The sequence below is a fragment of the Chaetomium globosum genome, genomic scaffold, assembly GCF_000143365.1.
Source record: "Chaetomium globosum CBS 148.51 scaffold_3 genomic scaffold, whole genome shotgun sequence".
Classification (NCBI taxonomy): domain Eukaryota; kingdom Fungi; phylum Ascomycota; class Sordariomycetes; order Sordariales; family Chaetomiaceae; genus Chaetomium; species Chaetomium globosum.
Window position 1 is genome coordinate 2072398 of NT_165978.1, and position 21959 is coordinate 2094356.

Below are 21959 nucleotides of genomic sequence, written 5' to 3' on the forward strand. Positions count from 1 at the left end.
GGTGGAGGGGTGTGCGCTACGGGTGCGGGTGGTGGTTGGTGGGGAGTGAGATGGGGATGGAGGATGGTGGTGTGTGGGGGTTTTTTTCCGGTTCGGGATGCTCTGTCCTGTCCTGGCTTGCCTGTCTCGTCTGGATGTCTGGTAGCCAGCTCGAGAAAAAGGGAGATGGAGGATGGGGCCTGCCGGGGCATCAATCTGCCGAGCGTGGATACCCGGAGTTCTTTTCTCCGCTTCGTTGGTTGGAGTTCTTGCGCCGTACGAGTACGTAGGAGCCGAATGTATACTACCTTACCTCACGTACCTTAGGGCCCTGTGTTTGGATGTACGTACTGTGTTGGATTGTGAGAGTGGGCACGCAACGCAGCGAGATGGAGGAGGGGGGGGGATTCGAGATTTGAACCGATCCGGTGCGGTGATCCGATCCTGGGCGAGGTTCCCCCTTCTCAAAAGGGACGAGGCAGGCGAGGGGGTCCGGTTGGGGTGACAGGGCGGCGTGTCCGAAGCCGGCGGGATCTTTTGCGTGTTCGAGTGAGAGAGCGAGAGAGAGAGGGCCAACCGCATCCCATCCCCACACGTAGTCGGCCACCCATGTGCCACTGTCCCTCTCGCTGTCACTCCTCCCGGGGTGGTCGAAAAGGGGTTGCGGCCGGGAGAGGGAGTGAGTTAGGGAGTTCGTTAGCGTCCCATCCGGGGCCACGCCGAGGGCTGTGCTTCGGGACGGGGCCTGGAAGGGGCAAATACAGCCAGCACGGGCCGGACAGCGTTTATCCTGCCCCCGGTTAGTCCGGGGATATGCCGGTTCAATATGGCGTGCAGTGTGCAGTAACAACCGTTCTGTTTCACCTTTTGGGCCTGTTGGGGGTCGTGGAAGGTCGAAGGTGAGAAGGATGGGGAACGAGGGCCGCAGCTGGGCTCCTGTCGCCTTCAGGGGTATGGCTCTAGTGGAAATTGTTGACCGTGCTGGCGTCAACTTCATGATGGGAAGATGCTACACACACATGCCATGCCGCCTTTCTTTCGTCAGCTCGGGCTGAAGTCATTGTGCGACGCTTCCTTCTTACACAGGTGGTACAGGGTCAAGTCTCTGGTTGGTTGTAGCCCGAATGCTGTCGTACTGTTAGGATGCAAAGATGGCTAGAGACACGGCGGGGGGATATAGCGGATGTGTCGTGTTTCTTCTGCATGATGATTCGAGGCGAGAAGCGTTTGGTGTCACCTTGCACAAGGTTCGGGTATCGTTTAGCGGTCAAGGGGTCCAAGTTGAGCGCTGTCTGTCACCGGGACTGCGAGTACCGAGCAAGCCCAAGTTGGGTTGGGATCTCGATCGAATGCGGGAAGGAAAATTCCCCTACAGGGGACAGCATCGCTTGCAATCTGTCTTTCGATCCTTGACGGGAAGGGCGTTCCAAAGTCCCAACCCTCGCTGGCCTTGTCCGGTTGAAGGCTTCACAGCTCATCCCTGATGGTTCAGAACCTTTCGGCATGGTATGGGAGGAGGCCCGGATCGACTCCGCGGTGCGACGAAAGCTACGTAGGCGGGTAACGTGTCCTTGATGCTGTACGAGCCTCGCAAAACTATCCGGCGTCGTACAATGGTGTGTGTTGAGATTATTCTCCGAACGTGGCTCGACGAGGCACAGCACTGACGGTGTGGTCGTGTAACTTGAGTCGGTGGCTATTGTTAGCTTGTTTACGCGGCTCTGGTATCGGTGTTTCCGGACAGTGTTTGTCTGACACTGCCCTGCGCGAACGACAAATAGCGACCGGTAGAGGATCATGGGTACTCGTGGCTCAGGGGTATGTACTTTGACTTTGGGCGGTGAAGTGTTCAACCAGGAATAGAGCTGTACATGTCGACGCAGCATGTCTTATGAGCCTCGTAATGCTAGAAGCTAGAAACGGAATTACCAAGGTGTATTGCTGTTTTGTTGTTGTCTTACTTTCGAGTGTCTAACCTCTTACGTGACTATGATGCTGGCGGTGTATTCGTCCCTCATCACACGCAAGTCAGGAAACGACAGTCGGAGGACCGACAGGTAAGGGGACTTAGTCGAGGGCAGTACATTAGCAGAATGCTCATCCCCAATCCTAAGCAGGTTACAAACCAGTTCGGCCAGTATCAAGTTGGCTCAAGTATATGATGTCGACACCAACTTGCCGTTCCTCTACCAACATCACGCCTAACTACAACGAACACCAACATCCGAGAGACGGGGCAGCAACTGTACATAACTAGATAGATGAAGTAAACCGAAACATTAAGACTCCTAGACTATGCAATAACATCATACAACTCGAAAATACATCTTGCACACCACCCGAACACAAGCAGTCACCTATCCAATTCCAGATACACCAACTCACACACCAGATGGTTAACAGGCCACAACCCAATGAAAAAGAAAACCATCTCATATTGCTGTCTGCTTGCTTGCTTGCCTGCCTGCCTGCCCTACCCTACCAAAAGCAACCCCCCAAAAGCCACACGCTTTATCAAAATTAAAGAACCACGGCCAACTCCCCACGATCAATACCCTCCTCCACTAGGTTCGGATAATACGGCACCATGGCATCGGCGCCCCACACATAGGCATCATTATACAGCCTCCAATACGGCGTGCGGACCTTCCTCGCCGGGTGGAACAGCCCCGCCCAGACATAATTCAGCACCAGGCCCGGGCCGACAGCCATGCGGACGGCCTCGATGGCCTCGACGATGCGGTCGATGACGTGGGGGCTGGTCTCGAACAGGTTGGGGTACAGCAGGTTGAGCAGGTGGACCATGGCGTCCTCGCAGCCGAGGCCGACGACGCCGAGCGCGATGTGCTTGACGACGCTGGCGGCCGTCTGGCGATGGACCTGGTCTCGGTCGATGAGGGCGTCCTCGAGCAAGGGGGTGACGGCGTAGACGTAGTCCTTGGCCATCTCGCCGATGTACTCGAAGAGGAAGGAGAGCGACTTGAGCACGCCGTTTTGCACGTTCAGCTCCGGCACGCGGTACTCGTTCATCAGGGCCGGCAGGACAGTGAAGGGCGCGCACGTCTCGGCCACGATGCCGATGGCGACGGCCGTGTTGACGCGGGACTGCCGCTCCTGCACGCGCAGGTTGTTGAGAAGGGTGGCGAGCACGTCTTGGGGACCAATGGCCTTGGCGATGAAGCCGAAGGTGTTGTTGGCGGCGCGGCGGATGCCCTTCTTGTGTGCCTTCAGCATGTCGAGCAGCTCGAAGCAGATGCGCATCCACTCGCGAGCGTTGACGCTCTCCGGGCCGCGATCGGCGATGCGCCCCACCAAGTCAATGGTGTTCTCCTGGACCTTTTCGTGGCGGTTGCGGAGAATAGGGGTGAGGCGCGGGAGGAGGTCTTTGATGGGTGGTTGCATCTGGCTAATACCGACGACGGTGACGATGGAGCGGAGGGCGCCGAGGATGGAGCCGAGCACTTCTGGGTATTCTTCACCGAGATATTCGTAGAGGACAATACCGAGTTTGCCCATGAGGGCGTCCTCGCCACATTGCTTCATGACCATAGCAATGCGTGAGACGAGGTCAGCCGCTTGTTGGCGGACCGTGGCTGACTTGTTGTTGAGACGCCAGAGGACTGTGCTGACGATTTGAGGGAGGTATGGCTTGCAGCGCGTGCCGAGGGCGTTGACCACCGAGCCGAAGCCATTGAGCATGACGATGTCCTCGACGCTCTGTTCCTGGAACGCATGTAGGATACCGTCGATCAGCCGCTCCTCCAAGCGCTCACCGATATCAGCCGCGCCAAGAGAAGCCACTACTTTCTCAACCGTCTCGACCGTCATCTTGCGGTATGCTTCGCTCTCATCCTTTAGGTTGGCTACAATCCTCTCAAGGATCTCGCTGACACCAACCTTTTGGCCGATATCAACTGTAGTCTCGACCACCTGCCTGTAGTTACGCTTGTCGAGAGCCATGCGCCGCACCCAGAAGCTCTTGAAGAACTCGTCAAGGACGTGCTCCTTTAGGTAACCGGCCGTAACTCCATCGGTGGCGGCGCATTGCGAGACGACCTTCAAGACGACTTTCTTCATCTCTTCGTCGGGCGATGCGAACTCGCGGAGGAGAATCTCCATGATTTGGCTCGTGTAGTAGTTTGCGTAATCCTCATCCATCAGGGGAATGATGTAGCCAACCGCCTTCAGGAAACCCGCCAGGCCCTTGCCTCGCTGCTTGCGGGCGCCGGTCCATAGGGGGTTGAGGATGTCGTCGAAACTCTCAATGCCGTACGGGTTCGACGCCTCGGCCAGAGCAGCGATGGCCAAACTGGTCACCGTCCGCACCTTGGTTTGCTCGTCGTTCAAGTTAGGGCCGATACAGTCGACGAGCTGCTTTAGGTGGGGCAAGACTGCACAACCCATCAGAATGGGTATTTGCTGCACGATCTTGACGCCGGTATGACGTGCCTGCCACGACTTTTTGCTGCGGCAGACGGCCCTGAGGAAGGGAAGGAGGGCGGGGATGCCGAGGGCAGAGGCGACGACGGCGAATGCCCGAGCGGTGGTGTTCCTCACGTATTCGTCTACGTGGTCGATATCCGGACGCATGACGCTAATCATGGTCGCGAGGCCCGCAGCTTTAGCGAGGTTAGAAATAATTTCACGGCCCTCAACCCGAGCATAGTAGTCCTGGTCAATGAGCAGCGGCTCGATGACGACTAGGATCTTGTGCACAAACGGCCGGACCATGTCATCCAGCTTGTAGAGGATGCGGTCGATGACCTTGACGAGCAGATGGCGCTCCTGGTCCTCAAGCGTCTTCTCCATGAGCAACGGAAGGATCTGGTTGAAGAGTGGCCCGGCGCCAAAGTTGCGTGCGTTATCTGTGAGTTGTCTGAGCGCAGTCTTCCTCATTGGAGGAGTACCATTCTTGACCTTCAGCAGAAGACGCATGATCTTCCTCTCCTTAAGCTCATCGACACTGAGATCATCCTCGTTTGACCCATCCGTCAGCTTTCCAAAGTAGGTCATGTCTTCAGGCTTGAAGAACTGCAGATCGCCCACGCCAGGGATCTCCTTAGGCATCTGCTGACCTGTGACGCGCCCACTGCTTGGATCCTGCATCATGAACCCCGTTGCCGGCGTCGGGGCTGAGACCAGCTTGTGCGCGGGAGCCCGTACTGGCGCATAGCCCGGCGGGGGCTCAAGAACCTTGTAGCCCTCCTCGGGGCCGGGAAGCATCGCGTCGAGCTCTTCATCACTGAGGGGCATGTATCGACTCGACGCATCTGTGCCGAAAGCAGTGGGCAACACGACTCCCTGGGAAGGATGCATGGGGGTAGCCAGGCCAACGTTACCGATGGGTGTGGCAGACGGAGCTTGGTCCCACCTGGACCGCTTCTTTGACTCGGCCCCTGGTTCGGCCCCGATGGTTGGGACAGAAGGCGTTTGGTCCCAGCGTGATCTCTTCTTAGGCTCGGCTGGTGCGGGAGTAGCCTCCACGGCTGTCTCGGCCGAGGCAACATCCCACCTCTTCTTGCGTTTGCGGCCAGCCGCGGCGTCGGCGGATACTGCGCCCTCATTCTCCTTGTCCGCCGAGTCCCTGAGTGTTGGCTGGTGCTCTGCTACCGGCCCATCCTTCATCTTTTGTTCGATAGCGCGACGAACGCGCTCCTCCTCCCGTTCAATATCACGGCGCTCCATGATAGCGCGGTAGGTCTCGCCTTCCTCGGCCGAGCCGCCCTGGCGGTTGGCGGCAAAGGGGTCGGCGCGTGTTGGTGTCAAGCCGCGGTCAAAACGGCGTTTCTGATAGTCGGTCTCCCGTTCGGTGATGCGGTTGCTGCGCTCGCCGCGGCCAGCAAGAACGTCGTCCTCCTCGACGCCATTGCCACGCGCAAACTCGTCGATCTGGGAGCGGGTAGCCGTGTACTGGCCGACTAGGCGACGCGAGCTGTCGGCATCGGCCATCTCCTCGTCGGCATCGCCATCGGCACCTGGTAGAGAGCTGTGGTAGCCGGCAAACTTGTCGGAGCCATTCTCGCGTTCGTAGAGATCTGTGTCCCAGGCTTCGCTCAGCTTGGCCTTAGTCGAGGAGTCAGCTCGCTGGTTGGCGGGGTCAAAGGTCCAAGAACCTTTCTTCGAGGCGGCAACGGCATTGCGCTCAGCCTGGAACTTCCGGATCCGTACAAAGTCCGCGTCCGACATGGTGCTGCTGCCCGCTCGGCGCTGCGCTCATCCTATTCGTTGGAGATTATTCTTTATGCTATGCTGGGTGGCGGGTTGCCGATGCGATTAGGATATCGATATATGCGGAATGTGTTGCGAGATGGGCGTCGCAATCGAATATGTTGTCGCCGATGGCGACTCGTGATGGATGAAGGCTAGATCGAGAGAGGTTGGAGGGGGAAACAAAATGGAATTGCGGATATTCGAAGCTCGGAGGCTGAAAGGGTCGTGCGTCGCGATGGAGCACTCGCCGTTGCCGTGTGTTGAAATTTCGGCGGCCAGTTTGGCGAGGCTGCCACGCTAAACGGCTTGGCGCAGCGAAGATCCATGAACGGTATTAGGTAAGCCACTAAGGCCTGGGCAACCTCGGTTTGCAATCGGTCACCACCTTTTTGCTCCTGTTCAAACTGGAGTTGACAACCGAATGACTCAAAAATTAGCCTTATTGAACTTTTTATTTTACAAGGCAGCAGCTTGGCAGTCGAGAGAAAATAAACTGCCGCGTTAAAAAGAAAGTGACAACACAAAACCCTCGGAAATGTCACCCAACGACTGTGCTCTTTATGCCGAGCTGCTCGCCAACATCCGTCAGATTTCCCTAGCTGCATGGCTCTCTTCGCCATGTGACGCTTCGACTCGTGTCGCTGTCCTCGCTGATTGCAGAACCATTGAGCTTAGACATCGCAATAGCATCCATCTTCTAACGCTCCCAGCAAAGACAGCTCTTGGCAGCACCTTGCTCCCTGTGCAGGACCAAAAAGGCAGCACATCTCTCTCCTGGCGACTCCCTCTCGATGCCTCGTCCCTACCCCCATCACATCAGCTGGACGAAATGGTTTGGTCGGCGACAGACCTAGATCCTGAATCTGGAGTCGCTTGCAGGCAGTGCGCCACCGAGGTTGTCTGTTCTGGGTCCGTTAAGGTTTGGAAAGACCTCCCCAGCGAGAACTGGGCCGAGATGATGGAATTCTGGCATTGCCACAAGCCTGATCATCATCACCATCACAATCCGAGCGAGGAAGATGGAAAGGCCGGCGAAGAGAGCCTCGCTGCGAGGGGCTACGGCGCTTCCTCAGCCATCTCTGCCCAGGAGGGTGTTGGTTTTGTGGACTTAACGACGCTTCTTTTCGAGGAAAGGGATTGTCAGAATGTGACGGTAAGTTTGGCGTTATCGGGTACTCGATGTACCGTGTCTTTTTTTTGTTTCTTATTATGAACTGCTCAAAGGAGTCTTCGTTTTGGGCATCAAGAAGGTAGCCACACCGGCCCACAAAGCCTCAATGGAGTGGATACCGATACAAATGCCCTAGATCAGAGTCATGGCGAATTTTCCTGTTCACGCAGGCTACTGGGCGGGCGAACCTCCCTCAGGGGATGGGTCGCTGCCTCCGGCAGACAGCCTACCCTCCGCACTTCGCCAGATCATTCTTAAGTGGAGACTGCTCTGGGATTATTGGAGGGACATGTCTTACACGGCACGCCTTAAGCAACCCCAAGTCAGTCAGTGGCTGACCGTTTCCCGTTTATAGTTCTCTCTCTCTACTTTTGATCAAAGTGCGGCGGATAGACAAAGCCTCTTGTTGGTTGATGATACAACAAACCATGCCCCCAACCTAAACGTCTTCTGCTCTTCCTGCCGTACGCAACTGGGCTTTTTCAACTTTCGAACTTCCGCAGTCACCCTGCTCAAGTGGCAAATATCCTGCAAGTCGGCCTCGGACGCCGCGCCAGGCATCCCAGAGTGTCTTGCAGCCACACTCATTTCCACCATATCCCGATCCGGGTCCTCGAAGTCTGTGATAACCCCCCTAAGCGGAACCGCCCAAGAAAGCCACGTGGAGGCCAATTCAGAGAAAGCAATCCACATTTGGGTGCTCAATAGCGGCATTGCGTATTCCTCAAGTGGTACCCCGCAACGCACACCAGCCATCAAACTCCTCTATCGGCCGTTGCCCCGTGGGGAGGCGGACAAGATGCTGGAGGCCGTCACCTGCGATTCCCTGGAAATAAACCTGCCAGCACAGGCGGTGGGCGAGGTTATCCGGCATTTGGACGACAGCAACGTGTTGTTGCCGCCGGCGGAGCGCGTGTACATGGAGTGGAGGGTGGGGTTGCTTACGAGATGGGAGCGGCGAGTATGATTGCCTCGCGTACAAGGGATGCAGGCACTGAAACAGCTCATCGGCAGGCTTCCTGTCAAAAGATGGCGTCTTTTTTTTCCTACCTAGGTATCTAGGTACGCTTCCCTAATATTCTCTGCCATACTAGTTTGGCGCCGCCTTCCCAATTACACTGTTGGTACTACACCCTAACTCGACCCATTACCCGCCATCCTCGCAGAGTCAGAACCCACGCCAAAACGCGACGATGCCGGATGGCGATGGGGTCTAGTGGGTTTGGGGAGAAGCAACTACTGTGTCTTGTAATGGGTGATGGTTTCGCGGCACTACTCCATCACTCAACGACACAGGCGGCAACAGATGGTTTTTGTCAACGGTACGGAACCTAGCAAGCAGGGGGGTTCTGTACTGTCGGGAGAGGTCACCCGTTGCCGCCCGTATCGTTGGTTCGAGCCGATAGCCCGTCTAAGAACCGACCCTAAACCCGGTGGCTCGTCGGACAGCTAAGAATACGCTATAATAAAGACAATCCGCGGCCGGCCTTCGACGCTCAGTCGTAGAAGATGGGCCCTGAGATGCATGATAGGGGGGTTGTGAGAGGGAAAACTGCTAATGTGAAATACGCCGTAGATGGATGGAGAGAATGATTGGAGAAAGATGAGGGAGAGCCAAATCGAACCCGGGCCCGTCCGCCCCCCTATACCTGTCTCTGGAGAGCACGGGAAATCAGCCAAGAGAGTCGTTATGCCAGTTTATACAGTGGGTTCTCATCCGTCTAAAAGTCGGGTCGTATTAGCTTAGCCGCTAGCGGATTTTAGTCTCTTGCTTCTCCTCCGCGTTGAGATCGTGACGTCCAACCCCGAGCCTTGGCTCGGATTGTTGTCGTCAGACTCTTTTCCCACCGCACTACCGACTTTCCTCTTCCTGCCCGTCCGACCAACCGCGCTCACCAGCGCAGCGACCTCCTCCCGCATCTCCGCTTTCTCCACCTTGACCACTGCCCCAGCATCACCCCCAGAGAGCAAATCCGAATCCCCCCCCAACCACCGTCCCAACCACCGCCCCCCACCACCCCCCGCTTCCCCTGCTCCCCAGAAACAGCAGCAGCCGCAGCAGCAGCAGCACCCCCTCCCCCCGCCTGCCCCGCAAACGACTTCAGATTCGCCGTGAACAGCACGCTCTGGGCCCAGCCGGCGTGGGCGCCCCAGATGCCGCGGAAGTGGTCGCCCACGGCATCGTGCATGGTCTTGGTGAAGGTCTTGCTGCCCTTGGCGCCCTTGCCGAAGCCGTAGTCGCGCTGCGCGATCTGCCAGACATGCGTGTCCACCGGCACCGCCTCCCACCACCCCAGCCCCATCAGGCAGACGCAGTCGGATACCTTGGGGCCGACGCCCGGGAGCGTGAGCAGCGCTTCGTGCGCGGCGCGGTAGGTTGGTGGTTGCTGCTGTTGCTGTTTCGCTGCTTCTGGTGCTTCTGTTGGTGTTGTTGGGGGACTGGTATTCGAACCTCGTTCCGACTTGATGACGTCTTTTGGTGTGACATCGGGTTCGACCTTGGTGGTGGCGGTCGCGGTGGTAGTGGTGGTCTCACCGACAGCCGGACAGGCAGGGTTCCGGAGCTGGAGAAGCCATCCTGCGGGCTTTTCTGAGGACACTAGGCGCGCTGTTTCGACAATGTACCTCGCACGATAGCCAAAACCGAGCTGGCGGAGGTGGGCTTCGACTTGGTCTCCAGACAAGGCCTCTGGGCCTGGGAAGTCGTGGAATGGTTCGCCTTCAATGGTCGCGACGTACGGGCCGTAATAGATGCAGAGCTTTTGCACCATCTGGCTGATGCGCGAGATATTGTTGTTGCTACTGCAGATGAAGGCGACCAATGCCTCCCAGGCTGGCTGGTTAAGGATGCGAATCCCGGTGAATGCGGGCGCACGGCGGGCAAAGTTGGCGTCAGAAGCAGCCCATTGCTTGTAGAGTGAAGCAACTGAAAGCGAAAGAGCGAAGTAGCTATGCAAGAGTGATGCTGTATCGTCCTCTTTGCTGTCGCTATCGCTGCCTGCTGTGGGTGATAGAGACCCCGGAGGCACAGAGGCCGGAGGCGTCGGAAGGTTACTGGTTGTCTTGGGCCATGACGCTCGATAATGCAGATGCGATGAGTCCTGCTTCAGCGAGATGAGGCGACCGCCGAGTACGCAGTGCCTAGTTTGTGTTAGGAGGAGATAAATATAACATTGGGGTGTTGTCGCATATATTCTCACCATTCTTCGTTTATTTTCCGCCACCGAAACGATTCTACAGCATTATGTTAATGGATCACTCTCAAAGTGTGATGGTCTAAATCAAAATGAAAAGAAAAGAAAAGAAAACCTACGTCCGCAGCGGAGCGTGGTGTCGATACAAAGCTCAGTTAGACTCAGGGGCAGCTTTCGCCAATCCGCCGCTTGGGCTCCCATTGGATGGGATGTTGAGGGAGGGAGGGAAGGTCGCCGGATTTGAGATTAAATCAAAGGAGATAAAACTAAATTACAGTTGCGAATAAATACCCGTAGGAGTACGGAATGTCGATAAATACCCCAATTGAGCGAGAAAGACAAGCCTTTGAAGATTCAGAGGTGATGTTTGAAGGGTTATGGAAATTGCTTTGTAAGTTCACTGCAAGGAGCCGAGCTGAGTGAAGCAGAGCTGGAGCAAGGAGAGAACTCCACTCAGGTGCTTTAACCCAAAGTGGATTGGCGTAGCCAAGCCCGCATTGTCGCCCCAAAAAAGTTCCAGCCTCGCGATCAACTTGAACGCCCTCGGATCACGTTCCTGCAAGCTCTCCCTCGTACATATCTGCGACTTCAAATATCACATCGAAATTGATAGCCAACCGCAGCAATTACAATGAATGCGGATAGTTACGGCTCCAGAGGTACGCCTGGCCCCTTCTATTATGCTCAATTTAATGCTAACCGACGCGACATAGACGGCGGTCGACACGGCTCGTCTCGCGACTATCCGGTAAGTACATATGCCTGCATCATCATCTGTGGTGCCGCTGGAACTAACATGGCTATACGTTAGTCTTCGCGGAGAGATCGTGACGATAGACGCGACCGAGGCGACACGCGAGATAGAGGCAGCGGACGCAGACGCTCTCGTTCCCCCGACTATCGCAGCGGCGGCCGATCACGTCGCGAGGACGGCGATGTAGATGCCTACTCCTCGAGCCGAACCCACCGCGACCGCGAGCGTGAGGATCGTTACTCCGGGCGGGATCGCCCCCGCGGAGGTGACCGGGGCGAGAGGGAATGGGACCGTGATCGGGGTGCCAGGAGCCGGAGGGACGACGACGACCGGCGGGAGCGTCGCCCGGAGCGGGACTTGATGGATGACCGTCGCGGGCCGGGGCCTAGGCGTGATCGCGATTTCGACAGAGAGCGGGAACGGCGGCGCAGTGTGTCGCCTCCGCCCAAGCAGCGCGAACCGACTCCCGATCTTACCGATGTTGTCCCTATTCTTGAGCGGAGGCGGCGCCTGACACAGTGGGATATCAAGCCACCCGGGTACGACAATGTTACAGCTGAGCAAGCCAAGCTTTCCGGCATGTTCCCCCTTCCCGGCGCGCCGCGCCAACAGGCGATGGATCCAACCAAGCTCCAAGCGTTCATGAACCAACCCGGCGGCGCCGTCAACAGTGCGGCGCTGAAACCCTCGAATTCCCGCCAGAGCAAACGCCTAATTATCTCGAATCTGCCCGCATCGGTCACAGATGAGAGCCTCACCAACTTCTTCAACCTCCAGCTGAACGGCTTGAACGTCATCGAGACCGCAGATCCTTGCTTACAAGCGCACATCGCGGCCGAACGCGCGTTCGCCATGGTCGAGTTTAGGAACAACACGGATGCGACGGTTGCGCTGGCATTGGACGGCATATCGATGGAGGCGGACGATGCGCACGCGGCCAACGGCAATGGCACAGCACCTCAAGGACTGCATATTCGCAGGCCGAAGGACTACATCGTGCCCGCCGTTGTTGAGGACCCCAACTACGACCCAGATTCGGACAGGCCCTCGAGCGTGGTTGTCGACAGTCCAAACAAGATCAGCGTAACCAACCTCCCGTTGTATTTGACCGAAGACCAGGTTATGGAGTTGCTTGTTAGTTTTGGCAAACTAAAGTCGTTCGTCTTGGTCAAGGACAACGGCACGGAAGAGTCACGGGTACGCTTCCTTTGCGCCAGAATATGTAGCGCGCCGGCTAACCATTGTAGGGTATTGCTTTTCTCGAGTATGCCGACCCAGGCGTCACCACCGTCGCCATACAAGGCCTGCACAACATGATGCTTGGGGAGCGCGCACTCAAGGTCCAGAAGGCCAGCATCGGCATCACCCAGGTCTCCGGCGAGATGGGCGTCAACGCCATGTCCATGCTTGCCGGTACAACATCAGCCGACGCGGGGGCTGGCAGAGTGCTCCAGCTGCTGAACATGGTGACGCCAGACGAGCTGATGGATAACGACGACTACGAAGGTATTCGAGAACCCATACTTACTTGACTAGCCACCGGACACTTTGCTGACCATTGAACAGAAATCCGTGACGATGTCCAGGAGGAGTGCGAAAAGTTCGGCAAGATTCTATCTATCAAGATCCCCAGGCCGGCCGGCGGTAGCAGGCAGTCGGCTGGCGTCGGTAAAATCTTTATCAAGTTCGAAACGCCAGAAACCGCGACAAAGGCGTTACAGGCACTGGCCGGCAGGAAGTTTGCCGACCGTACTGTCGTCACGACATATTTCCCTGAGGTATGATTCAGCTCGAGCCCTTTACCGGATGATTGCCACAACTGACACCGGTACAGGAAAACTTTGATGTGAATGCTTGGTAATTTGTGGAAGGGAGTGCTATAGAAGAGATCTCGATGGCTAGGTGCCTACTGATGCGGGTTGACTGGAATGGGAAGCGCTGAGCATGACAAAAATGCAAATGTTCTCTTGAGCCCGAGTTCGGGGGCTGTTATATTCTTTCGAGACGGGTGGCATTCAAGTAACGTGTACAATTATCAATGACGAGGACGTCGGTTCTGTGGGTAGCTTCGCTGAGGTCACCATGGTCGAAGTATTGCACACTGATTGGTTTGGGAATTGGGTGAACCAACGCTGTTTGTATTCATTGAAAATTTGCTATCTAGCGGCACAGAAACCTACCGACTGTCGACTGACAAGTCATCCAAGCTGAAACTATGAGCAGGTTAGCTCTGCCCATGGCAAGATAATGCTTCGAAAACGAAGGGTATGATGCCAATGAAATCAGAAGTCCGATTCATTCATTGGGTCCCGAAGGACCCTAACATAAGAGGTACCAGAAAAAAAGTAAAGTGTTATATCATCAGGGAGAATGGCTTGAAGGGAGAGTAGAGATGTCGATCGCTTACCTGCTGAAATTGCCAAGATGACGCCTTATTACCGCATATCGGCGGCTGATAATGTAAAACACCAAAAGCTCAAACCTCACCGAGTGCGGGCCGAAGCCCGACAGGCGATGCCCGGGTTTTGTTGTTGTCTTTCAAGGTGGGAAGGCAGGAGAAGTTTGCTGGCAGAAAATTTCCCACTTTAACTTCATAGCCGGCCCCACCTCAGAGTAAATCTTGGCGCAAAATCGGGTCACGGGCGCCATCACGTGAAGGAATCACTTCCTGCAGCCAATCACAGCGCCGGCCCTAGTCAATTTCTCCGCCCACAGAATCACGAACTTCACGGAGGAAATTTCGCTCGCATCTGATTCTCCCGCCCAGCCAGCGACCACTCGACAACCCGACCGCCACCGTTTCCGATACCTCAGAACACCAACCACCGCCACCATGGGTCGTCTTCACAGCAACGGAAAGGGCATTTCGTCCTCGGCCATCCCCTACTCGCGCACCGCTCCGGCGTGGCTCAAGACCACCCCCGAGCAGGTCGTCGACCACATCTGCAAGCTCGCCAAGAAGGGCGCGACCCCCTCGCAGATCGGTGTCGTTCTCCGTGACTCCCACGGCATTGCCCAGGTCAAGGTCGTGACCGGTATGTTTGGGATACCTTTGTTGGGGAGAGAAATGTGGAAGTGGGAATGGTGGTGCTAACTGTGCTGCGATAGGTAACAAGATCCTCCGGATCCTGAAGAGCAACGGTACGGACTGATTTAGCTCCTTTGAATATTGGGAAAGAAAGAGATGGTCTCGACCACACCACATGCGACGATGCCCCGCGCGCGTACGAGCCTAAGCGGCGAACCCCGCATGGACGACCGAGCTGGATGGCAGGCGCAGAGGTGGGGGAAAAAGACAAGAATATGAACAAGAGATGGAATATGCCTCTGTTTGGTCACCAGGCTGACAGAGTGATCGTGTGTACAGGTCTTGCTCCCGATATCCCGGAGGACCTTTACATGCTCATCAAGAAGGTATGAGCCTTGAGCGTCGCTCCGTCCTTAGGGACGGTGTGGCGTCCCCCCAGACCCCAGCACAAAGCGATTGCTAACCAATCCAGGCTGTTGCCGTCCGCAAGCACCTTGAGCGCAACCGCAAGGACCGCGACTCCAAGTTCCGCCTCATTCTGATCGAGTCGCGTATCCACCGTCTCGCTCGTTACTACAAGACCGTCGGTGTCCTTCCCCCTACCTGGAAGTACGAGTCGTCGACCGCCAGCACCCTGGTCGCTTAAGCGAAACAATGCAATGGGTATGTCGTGTCGAGACGGGGTTCGCTGGGTGGCGGAAGCGTGGGAAGGATCTGGTTCTTTGCAGCTTTTGGCCCGCCGCTGTGTAGCCGTCCACAGGTTTGGTCCGGGTCATTGGAGTTGGGGAATGGAAAGGAAACTTGCATTCTAGAGTACCGCAATGGACGCAGGATAGTGCTCTCTCCCGGGCACGAAAAGCATGGGATGAGGAGCGACGAGCGAGGAAATAAATGCAATGCATTGCTCCTCTCAACTGCGATATAATGTTCCGTGAAGTGGTATCTCAGGCCCTGCAACGTCCCACGTCCACATGAATCCCTTGGCCATCACTCCCGACCGCCTTTTGCCAATCACTGCCCCGACCCCGACGGCTTGTGGTCAGCGCCACTCGAGTGGCCCGCGTTTTTTAGTCACTCCTTGGTCTCAGGCGGCTCGCGCTTCACCCCATCGCCCACCTGGGGATGTTCTTCCTACGAACTCCCCTCCTTCCCCTCCAACTCCTTGCTCTTCTGCAGCAGAAACTCCCCCAGCATCCGTAGCGGATCCTTCGGCCTGTCACAACCGCCCCAAGAGTCAGCATCCCATTCTGCGCAACCTTGTCCCCTCCCCCCAATAGGAAGAAGAAGCCCGTCGTCAAGCAAGACACAAAAAAAAAAAAAAAAAAAAAGAAAAGAATAATAATAAAAAAAAAAACTCACTGCTCCCTCGCCACGATCTTCATCCCCTCCAGCAGCACCCCCGTGACCTTGCTGTTGAGGTACTGCCGCACCGGCGCGCCGTGCGCCGCCGCTTCTGTCGGCATCGCGAACCCTGTCGCTGTTGCTGTTGTTGTTGTGGTTCCGGCGGGGGTTGTTGTGTCGGCTGGGTGCTGCGAAGCGGCGCGTGAGGTGGGTTGGTTCTGGTTCTGGTTCTGGTGCTGTTGCTGTTGGGGTGGCTGGTTGGGTGTGGGGATGGGGGTTGGAATGCGCGCTGTTGCGGATGCTGGTGCCGGTGTGGTTGTGGGTGTGTCGTGTTGGTGTGGTTGGGGCTGTGGGGGTGCTTGGGGTTAGTTTTGTGAGGCACAAAGATGGAAAGAAAGGGTCTCTTGGGTTGGGGTTGCGCTTTGTGTGGGTGATTCTGCGTGCACATCAAGGCAAAGGGAAGGACGTACTACTGCCGGGGAAGGGGCATCGGTCATGGAAATGTCGGTCGCATCGGGAGCGGAGATGCCATTGACTGTTTCCGGGTGGGGATTTGGGATTTCCGTGCCCTCGATTTGTTGTGGAGCTGTTTGTTCGGACATGTTTGTGGTGTAGAATGGTGATTGGAAGTAACTATCCTGAACCTGGTGTGTTCGGCACAAATCCATGATGCGACTGGGGCATTGAAGCTTCGAGTTTAAAATGCCCCACAACGTCCCACCACAGCACAACACGAAGTCACGGGATGTCGCGTCCAAAGAAAGTAGGAGCCCCGTCACGCTTCTTCCTGACTCCTTTTCTGCCTGGAGGTCAAACCCAATTCCCAATTTTTCATTCCTTCCACCATTCCCTCATCATGGTCCCGCACACATTTGTGTACTTCTATTACGGAAATGGATCGTTTCATCCAAAGGTCCAAACCCAACAAAGCCCCAATACAACCTGCAACTGCATCTCTGCTCCCCAAATCGGAGCCAAGATCATGTGAGCCGCCGAGAAAAAGGGCCCGGCTCGTTGAAGTTCAGGTGGACAGCGATGATGAAAATGGGGACTTTGTCTCCAGCCATTTCGAATTTGGGAGGAGGAAGACCTTTTTGGCCTTCCTGGGGGACATCCCGTTCACGACAAGGCCTTCTAACCTCCGGAGGCTGACGAGGGGCGATTCGCTTGGGCCTCAAGCATGTAACAGCCTTTTGAAAGGCTCACTTTCCCGCTTGTCGCCACTGACAAGGAGGCCATTGAGGAATATGAAACTTTGCAGGCATCCCAGGCTTCGCAGGATGAGACGGAGAACGCTTCTTCCAGAGCAGATACCCGACGGTGGATTCGAGGGAAGAGCTCCATCTATGTCGACGCGTTCAATCTTGCTCTAAATACGGTTCTTGAAGACGAGTCACATCTGTTTGATGTCGAAGAAAGATGTGTGTTTGAGCAGTGGCGGGGCTTGAGCTACGAAGCTCAGTACCTGTGAGCACTCCCGCCATTTTACCGTGACCCGCTGTCTGACAAGTCAGGTACGTACGTCTCTTTTTGCGCAAGACTGCCTGCTGGCATCGTGTCGAGCGTCTAGGCTATCACAATGACATCTCGGATATGTCAATGGCTGTTGCCAGTCTGCTCGAGTCTCGGCCGCTTTTGAATGATACCAATTCCGGACTCGACGAAAACGCCGTCGATTACGATTCTTGGAAAGCGGATGGCGCGTTCTGTTTTGCCGATGAGTCCCACTCGTGTATCAAAACCATTGAGGAGGCTGTCACGCTTTTAAGCCTCGACGAACTCAAAGCGCTGGCCAAGGAGGCCAAAGTTCAGGGCAAAAACAAAACTGACCTCACCAAGGCTTTATGCCGCGCGAGCGCCCAGCAGTCAGGTCTGATGGCGGTAGGCCTCCGCCGCTCAAGCTCGAAGGAGTCAACAGCTTCCGGTAACAGCCTGGAAAACCAAGACTCGAATCGGAACACTCACTTCCTAAACAAAATTCTTGCCATTACCGGGCCTTTGGTCAGGTTATCGGAGCCTGTTTTTAAGTTGTTTGAGCGTGTCCACCTTGTCTTTTACCGCTCAACCGAGTGGACCGAGAAATCACTCACAACTATCATCCTGGCCAAGATGGCCCGACGAAACTACCCCGACTACATTGTGTGTCGATCGGCCAACATATTCCCGTCCCGGCGACATCTTCTAGAATTTGAACTCTCCATGAGAAAAGAGTTTGAGGTCGATGGTGTCCTCGAGTTCAACGGCCCGCCTGGAGAGGAGGGCTTTCGGAAGATCCTTGCTGTCTTCGAAACGATTGCGCCGCGTTGGAGAGAGTTGATCAAGGAAGAGAACGACAAAGAATCCCACTTGTACGAGTTTGGTGAAGGTGGTTATCTTCGCCGATTCAACGCAGGTCATGCTTTTACACGCATCGCGCACAAGGCGGCCCATGTTCTCGGCCGTCTACACAACTACCTCGAGGAGCATAAGCTGCTTACTGAGCTTCTCGATCAACGCTTATTCCATCCCGCACGCCGTGGCTCCTGGTATCAACGCAAGGCACTGCTGGAAGAACGGTATATGTGGGAGGCAGGCCCTGACCCTGTGTCGACTGACCTCGAGGTCCGGAAGAAACACTGGCAGCGAATCGCGGTTACTACATGCGAAACCGCTCTCGAGGACCGTGATTGCCACCTGATTTACCATTATGACCTACAGAAACGTCTCCTCAAACTCGAAAAGAGGTTACGAGTTCCTCGCCGTCTCCAACACGATTTCGGGCACGTCAAACTGCGTGAACCAGAAGTGCATACCGTGCAAGGTATTCAGGTGATCCGAGACGAGCCAGATGTCAAAGGGAAGACCGGCCGCGGACCAAGCACCAAGACGGTATGGCTCGATGAACTAGGCGACCCGGGCGAGGACGGTCAACCTCTCCACGTCAGTGTTGAGGACATGTGTCTGTCATATTATCGCACCCAGGGATGGAAGGGTTATCACAGCGAAGGGGGCATTTTACGAACGCTATTCGCCTACCTGTTCTATGACGTCCTTTTCGTTTACATACCAAATGTCTTTCAGACGCCTTTCCAGACCTGTCCACTCGACCTCCACACAGACGCCTTCTACCCAGCCCGCGCAAGCCAGATCAACCATAGGCTTGTCCAGATCGGCAACGGAGAGGCCGAGCAGATCCTACGGGAAGTTCATGAGCGAGAACATGAGCGCTGCACCTGTGTCGTGGGTTTAAATTGGGACTTTGAGATTGAGGATTTGGCCGACTTGGTGGCCTGCTTCGACGGAGGGGCGCTTGCTGCCGTGTGCAAGGTCATGGCGCAAGAGTACAGAGCTCGGGGAGGCGGCGTACCAGACCTCATTCTGTGGCGGGCGGGCGGAGACGATGGCGAGGGCGGTTACCGAAAAGGGGAGGTGATGTTTGCCGAAGTCAAGAGCGCCAACGACCGGCTCAGCGATACCCAACGTCTGTGGATCAACGTCCTCACCGGGGCGGGAGTCCGGGTCGCCCTCTGCAATGCAAGAGCTCGAGATGTGCGAGCGAGCTGATCGAAGCACCAACCCCTTCTCGGTGTCGCCGGGCGAATGGTTGATTTTTCTCCCCAACGAACACGCTGAAAATAGCAACCTCATCTCCGAGCCTCAGGCCGCGTGTGACCAAAGCCCGCTCTCTTCGTGACGGCTACGAGGACAACGAGGCATCCTTGGCCCTCCAACGGCTCATAATGGAAGCAATGAACCCAACCAGGGCTTTCTAACCAACGACTCGCACGTGGGAAGACGGGAGGAAATGAAACAGCTCCAAATATAGAGCCGTCCCAGCAGCACGCGTTTCAAAGTGTTCCGAAAGCCTTCGAAACGTGGACGTCTGCGTTTCATCCGCAATGTCGCTAGTGGGGGGTTAAGAACAACCCCCCCTGGTTGACGTTTCAGGTAGTATGCAGTTTCGAGATCCCTTCTCGTACTCAGACCCTGGACTTGAGGGGTAAATCGTTTGATACGGCTCTGGGAGGCCGTCAAGGGGCAAAATACCTGGCCCCTTCAGTTTCTCGCCAATCTTACAGCCGGATTTCGAACTTGTTTACGATCGCCTTCTGCACGCCCGACATATTGGCTCAACACCAATCAAGTGCGCTGGTTCACTCTCGTCTTGCACGAAATGTGACGAATGAAACATTACCGTCTCTGCAATGCAAGTAGTCACACACACTGACCTCCTGCTGCGCGAAGCCAGAGATGCGCCCGGGTGTACCTTGCCTCTCGGGCGAGACGCCACAATACGGCAGGCAGATGCAGATGCACTTGCAGACGGACACCAAGTAGGAAACGTGACGGAGCAGGCCTCCCGTCGCCAATCCCTTCAGCGGGAAGAGAAAGAAGCATGCGTCTCCTTCGCGGCAGGCGAGTCGCTCACTCAGCGCTTGAAAGACCTCAGCGAATCGTTTCCGTCTTAACAACAGACTTGCCGCACCTTCTAATTCTCAACAATTGCTTTGTGACAAAACCGCAGCCAACCTCCCTTCACTCGGATGGGCAAATTAATGAGAGCTACTCATTTATCCCTTTCCCCTTGCCATGCGATGCGATGCGCACCCTCATTTTTCCACATTCTCCCTCCACAAAAACGGGCGCTTAGCAGCACCATCCACGCAACCAATCACCTCTCCTAGGCCCGCACCCGGCACACCCCTTCCTGCAACTGCAAGTGACGACACACACCACAACAGCTCCTGTCCTGGAAACGACATGCGCGATTCGGCGACCGGGGGGCCAAGTGGAGCCCCAGCACCCCTCCCGGGGTGGTGTGGGCGCTTAATGGACACTGGCAGGGCGACGGGCTGACCAGTGAAAAGGCCCCCAGTGGGGCCAGCCTGAGCTTGACCATGCGGGCGGGATTGCGCTTGGCTGGTTCGGGCATGGCGCCGGTTTGGGGGGATGGGATGGTTCTGTTGCCGCTTTAACGTAACGAGAGCAAGGTTCGTTCAATGTTTGCGCAGCGCTCTGCAGGCTGGCTGGTGAGAGAATACGCAGAGGCAGAGGGAGAGGCAAGTCGGTGTATTTGTGACTCGGTGTCTTCGAGAGCTCTCTGACGAGTATTAAACGGGTGTATCGATCATTTCGACCATTGGAAGCGAACCATGCTTGAGAGAATGTTCTTTAATAACGGTTGGTTGGCACTTACACGGCTCGCCTCGCATACACTGTGGCAGCGGTTGGGGGCCAGATCGATATTCGATCCAACAGCAAGATCATCTGATCGGTTAGGGAGCAAACAAGCAAGTTCAGGACCGTATCAACGGTTTGACGACATCAGAGTACTGTGTAAAATAATCACAATACTTTTGCAGCTGCCTGTCAAAGTAGCCCCCAACCCTGTCACCGCCCATCAAACCAATGCAACTGGCCAGGGCAGGGGGAGCTCCCGCATGCATCGACAGGCCGCCGCTCATGCGACCGCCCCCTCATGATGAACAACAGACAAAAACAAACGCACGAGATAACTGGTCCGCTTGGAGGGACGGCCGCGTACAGAGAGGAGAGCACATAAACACAAATAAACAAACAAGCGGGATAGGCTGCAGATTTGAATGCCGTGCTGGGGATGTACCCAGGGAAGCAAACGACACAACCATCACAAGGGAAAACAAGGTGTTTTGTACGTTGAAGGTATACAATTCCCCACGTAGGCAAACCGCTCGCTATTCACATGTAACCGATGTACATACACGATAATATCGCCCAACCCATGCCACTAGCTCACTGCATCCCCTCCCTGCCTGGGGGCCAAATCCCCCTAAGTCCCCAAAACCTCCAAACAAGCCCGCAATGCTCGTGCTTTGCCCTGGTATTGAGATAGCCCTTCTCTCCTCCGTCCTTCCTTCCCTCCTTCCTTCCTCGCCAAAACAAACAGTCAAGACGCCGTCCTGCAACGCCGCCCTTCGCCCATCGCCCCCATGTAAATCCTTCCCATCCATTCATGCGTTCGCCGCCAAACAGCGTGGGCTCAAACCCTCTTTTCGCCCATCCCTGTACTCCCCGTGCCGTAAAAAAAGAAATTTCCATGTCCTTCTTCTGCTGCGAACCCCGTGGGTATGTGGTGCTGATGATAATGATGATGTGGTGGTGTGATGGCGGTGCATCGTTTGATGAACAAAGAAAAAATGATTTGACCAGCTGGTGTGGTTGTGGTGGTGTTGTTATGTCGCGGTCGCCAGTACCGCAGGTAAGTAGGTATTATATGTACGCAGTTCCGTATCCCCATCTCCATATCTCGGAAACTCCTTTCTC

General features: G+C 55.8%; 7 protein-coding genes across 7 annotated transcripts; 4 read left to right on the forward strand and 3 right to left on the reverse strand.

The window, feature by feature from the left end:
* Window positions 1-2499: 2499 nt before the first annotated feature.
* CHGG_05965 (uncharacterized protein) lies at window positions 2500-6165 on the reverse strand (the record flags this gene model as incomplete). Its single annotated transcript, XM_001222059.1, has 1 exon — window positions 2500-6165. The coding sequence occupies one exon, from the start codon at window positions 6163-6165 to the stop codon at window positions 2500-2502; it is 3666 nt and encodes a 1221-aa protein (XP_001222060.1).
* An 853-nt stretch (window positions 6166-7018) lies between these two features.
* CHGG_05966 (uncharacterized protein) lies at window positions 7019-7715 on the forward strand (the record flags this gene model as incomplete). Its single annotated transcript, XM_001222060.1, has 2 exons — window positions 7019-7342; window positions 7497-7715. The coding sequence occupies 2 exons, from the start codon at window positions 7019-7021 to the stop codon at window positions 7713-7715; spliced, it is 543 nt and encodes a 180-aa protein (XP_001222061.1).
* Window positions 7716-9252: 1537 nt separating this feature from the next.
* CHGG_05967 (uncharacterized protein) lies at window positions 9253-10563 on the reverse strand (the record flags this gene model as incomplete). The annotated part of the gene is made up of 1 exon (XM_001222061.1): window positions 9253-10563. The coding sequence occupies one exon, from the start codon at window positions 10561-10563 to the stop codon at window positions 9253-9255; it is 1311 nt and encodes a 436-aa protein (XP_001222062.1).
* Window positions 10564-11185: 622 nt separating this feature from the next.
* CHGG_05968 (uncharacterized protein) lies at window positions 11186-13169 on the forward strand (the record flags this gene model as incomplete). Its single annotated transcript, XM_001222062.1, has 6 exons — window positions 11186-11213; window positions 11268-11302; window positions 11366-12505; window positions 12556-12814; window positions 12875-13086; window positions 13143-13169. The coding sequence occupies 6 exons, from the start codon at window positions 11186-11188 to the stop codon at window positions 13167-13169; spliced, it is 1701 nt and encodes a 566-aa protein (XP_001222063.1).
* A 972-nt stretch (window positions 13170-14141) lies between these two features.
* On the forward strand, window positions 14142-14982 carry CHGG_05969 (40S ribosomal protein S13; the record flags this gene model as incomplete). The annotated part of the gene is made up of 4 exons (XM_001222063.1): window positions 14142-14343; window positions 14417-14449; window positions 14676-14722; window positions 14809-14982. 4 exons carry the CDS (start codon window positions 14142-14144, stop codon window positions 14980-14982), a joined length of 456 nt encoding a protein of 151 aa, XP_001222064.1.
* A 709-nt stretch (window positions 14983-15691) lies between these two features.
* Window positions 15692-16279, reverse strand: CHGG_05970 (uncharacterized protein; the record flags this gene model as incomplete). The annotated part of the gene is made up of 2 exons (XM_001222064.1): window positions 15692-16024; window positions 16148-16279. The coding sequence occupies 2 exons, from the start codon at window positions 16277-16279 to the stop codon at window positions 15692-15694; spliced, it is 465 nt and encodes a 154-aa protein (XP_001222065.1).
* A 254-nt stretch (window positions 16280-16533) lies between these two features.
* Window positions 16534-19220, forward strand: CHGG_05971 (uncharacterized protein; the record flags this gene model as incomplete). The annotated part of the gene is made up of 3 exons (XM_001222065.1): window positions 16534-16661; window positions 16878-17098; window positions 17248-19220. 3 exons carry the CDS (start codon window positions 16534-16536, stop codon window positions 19218-19220), a joined length of 2322 nt encoding a protein of 773 aa, XP_001222066.1.
* Window positions 19221-21959: the final 2739 nt, after the last annotated feature.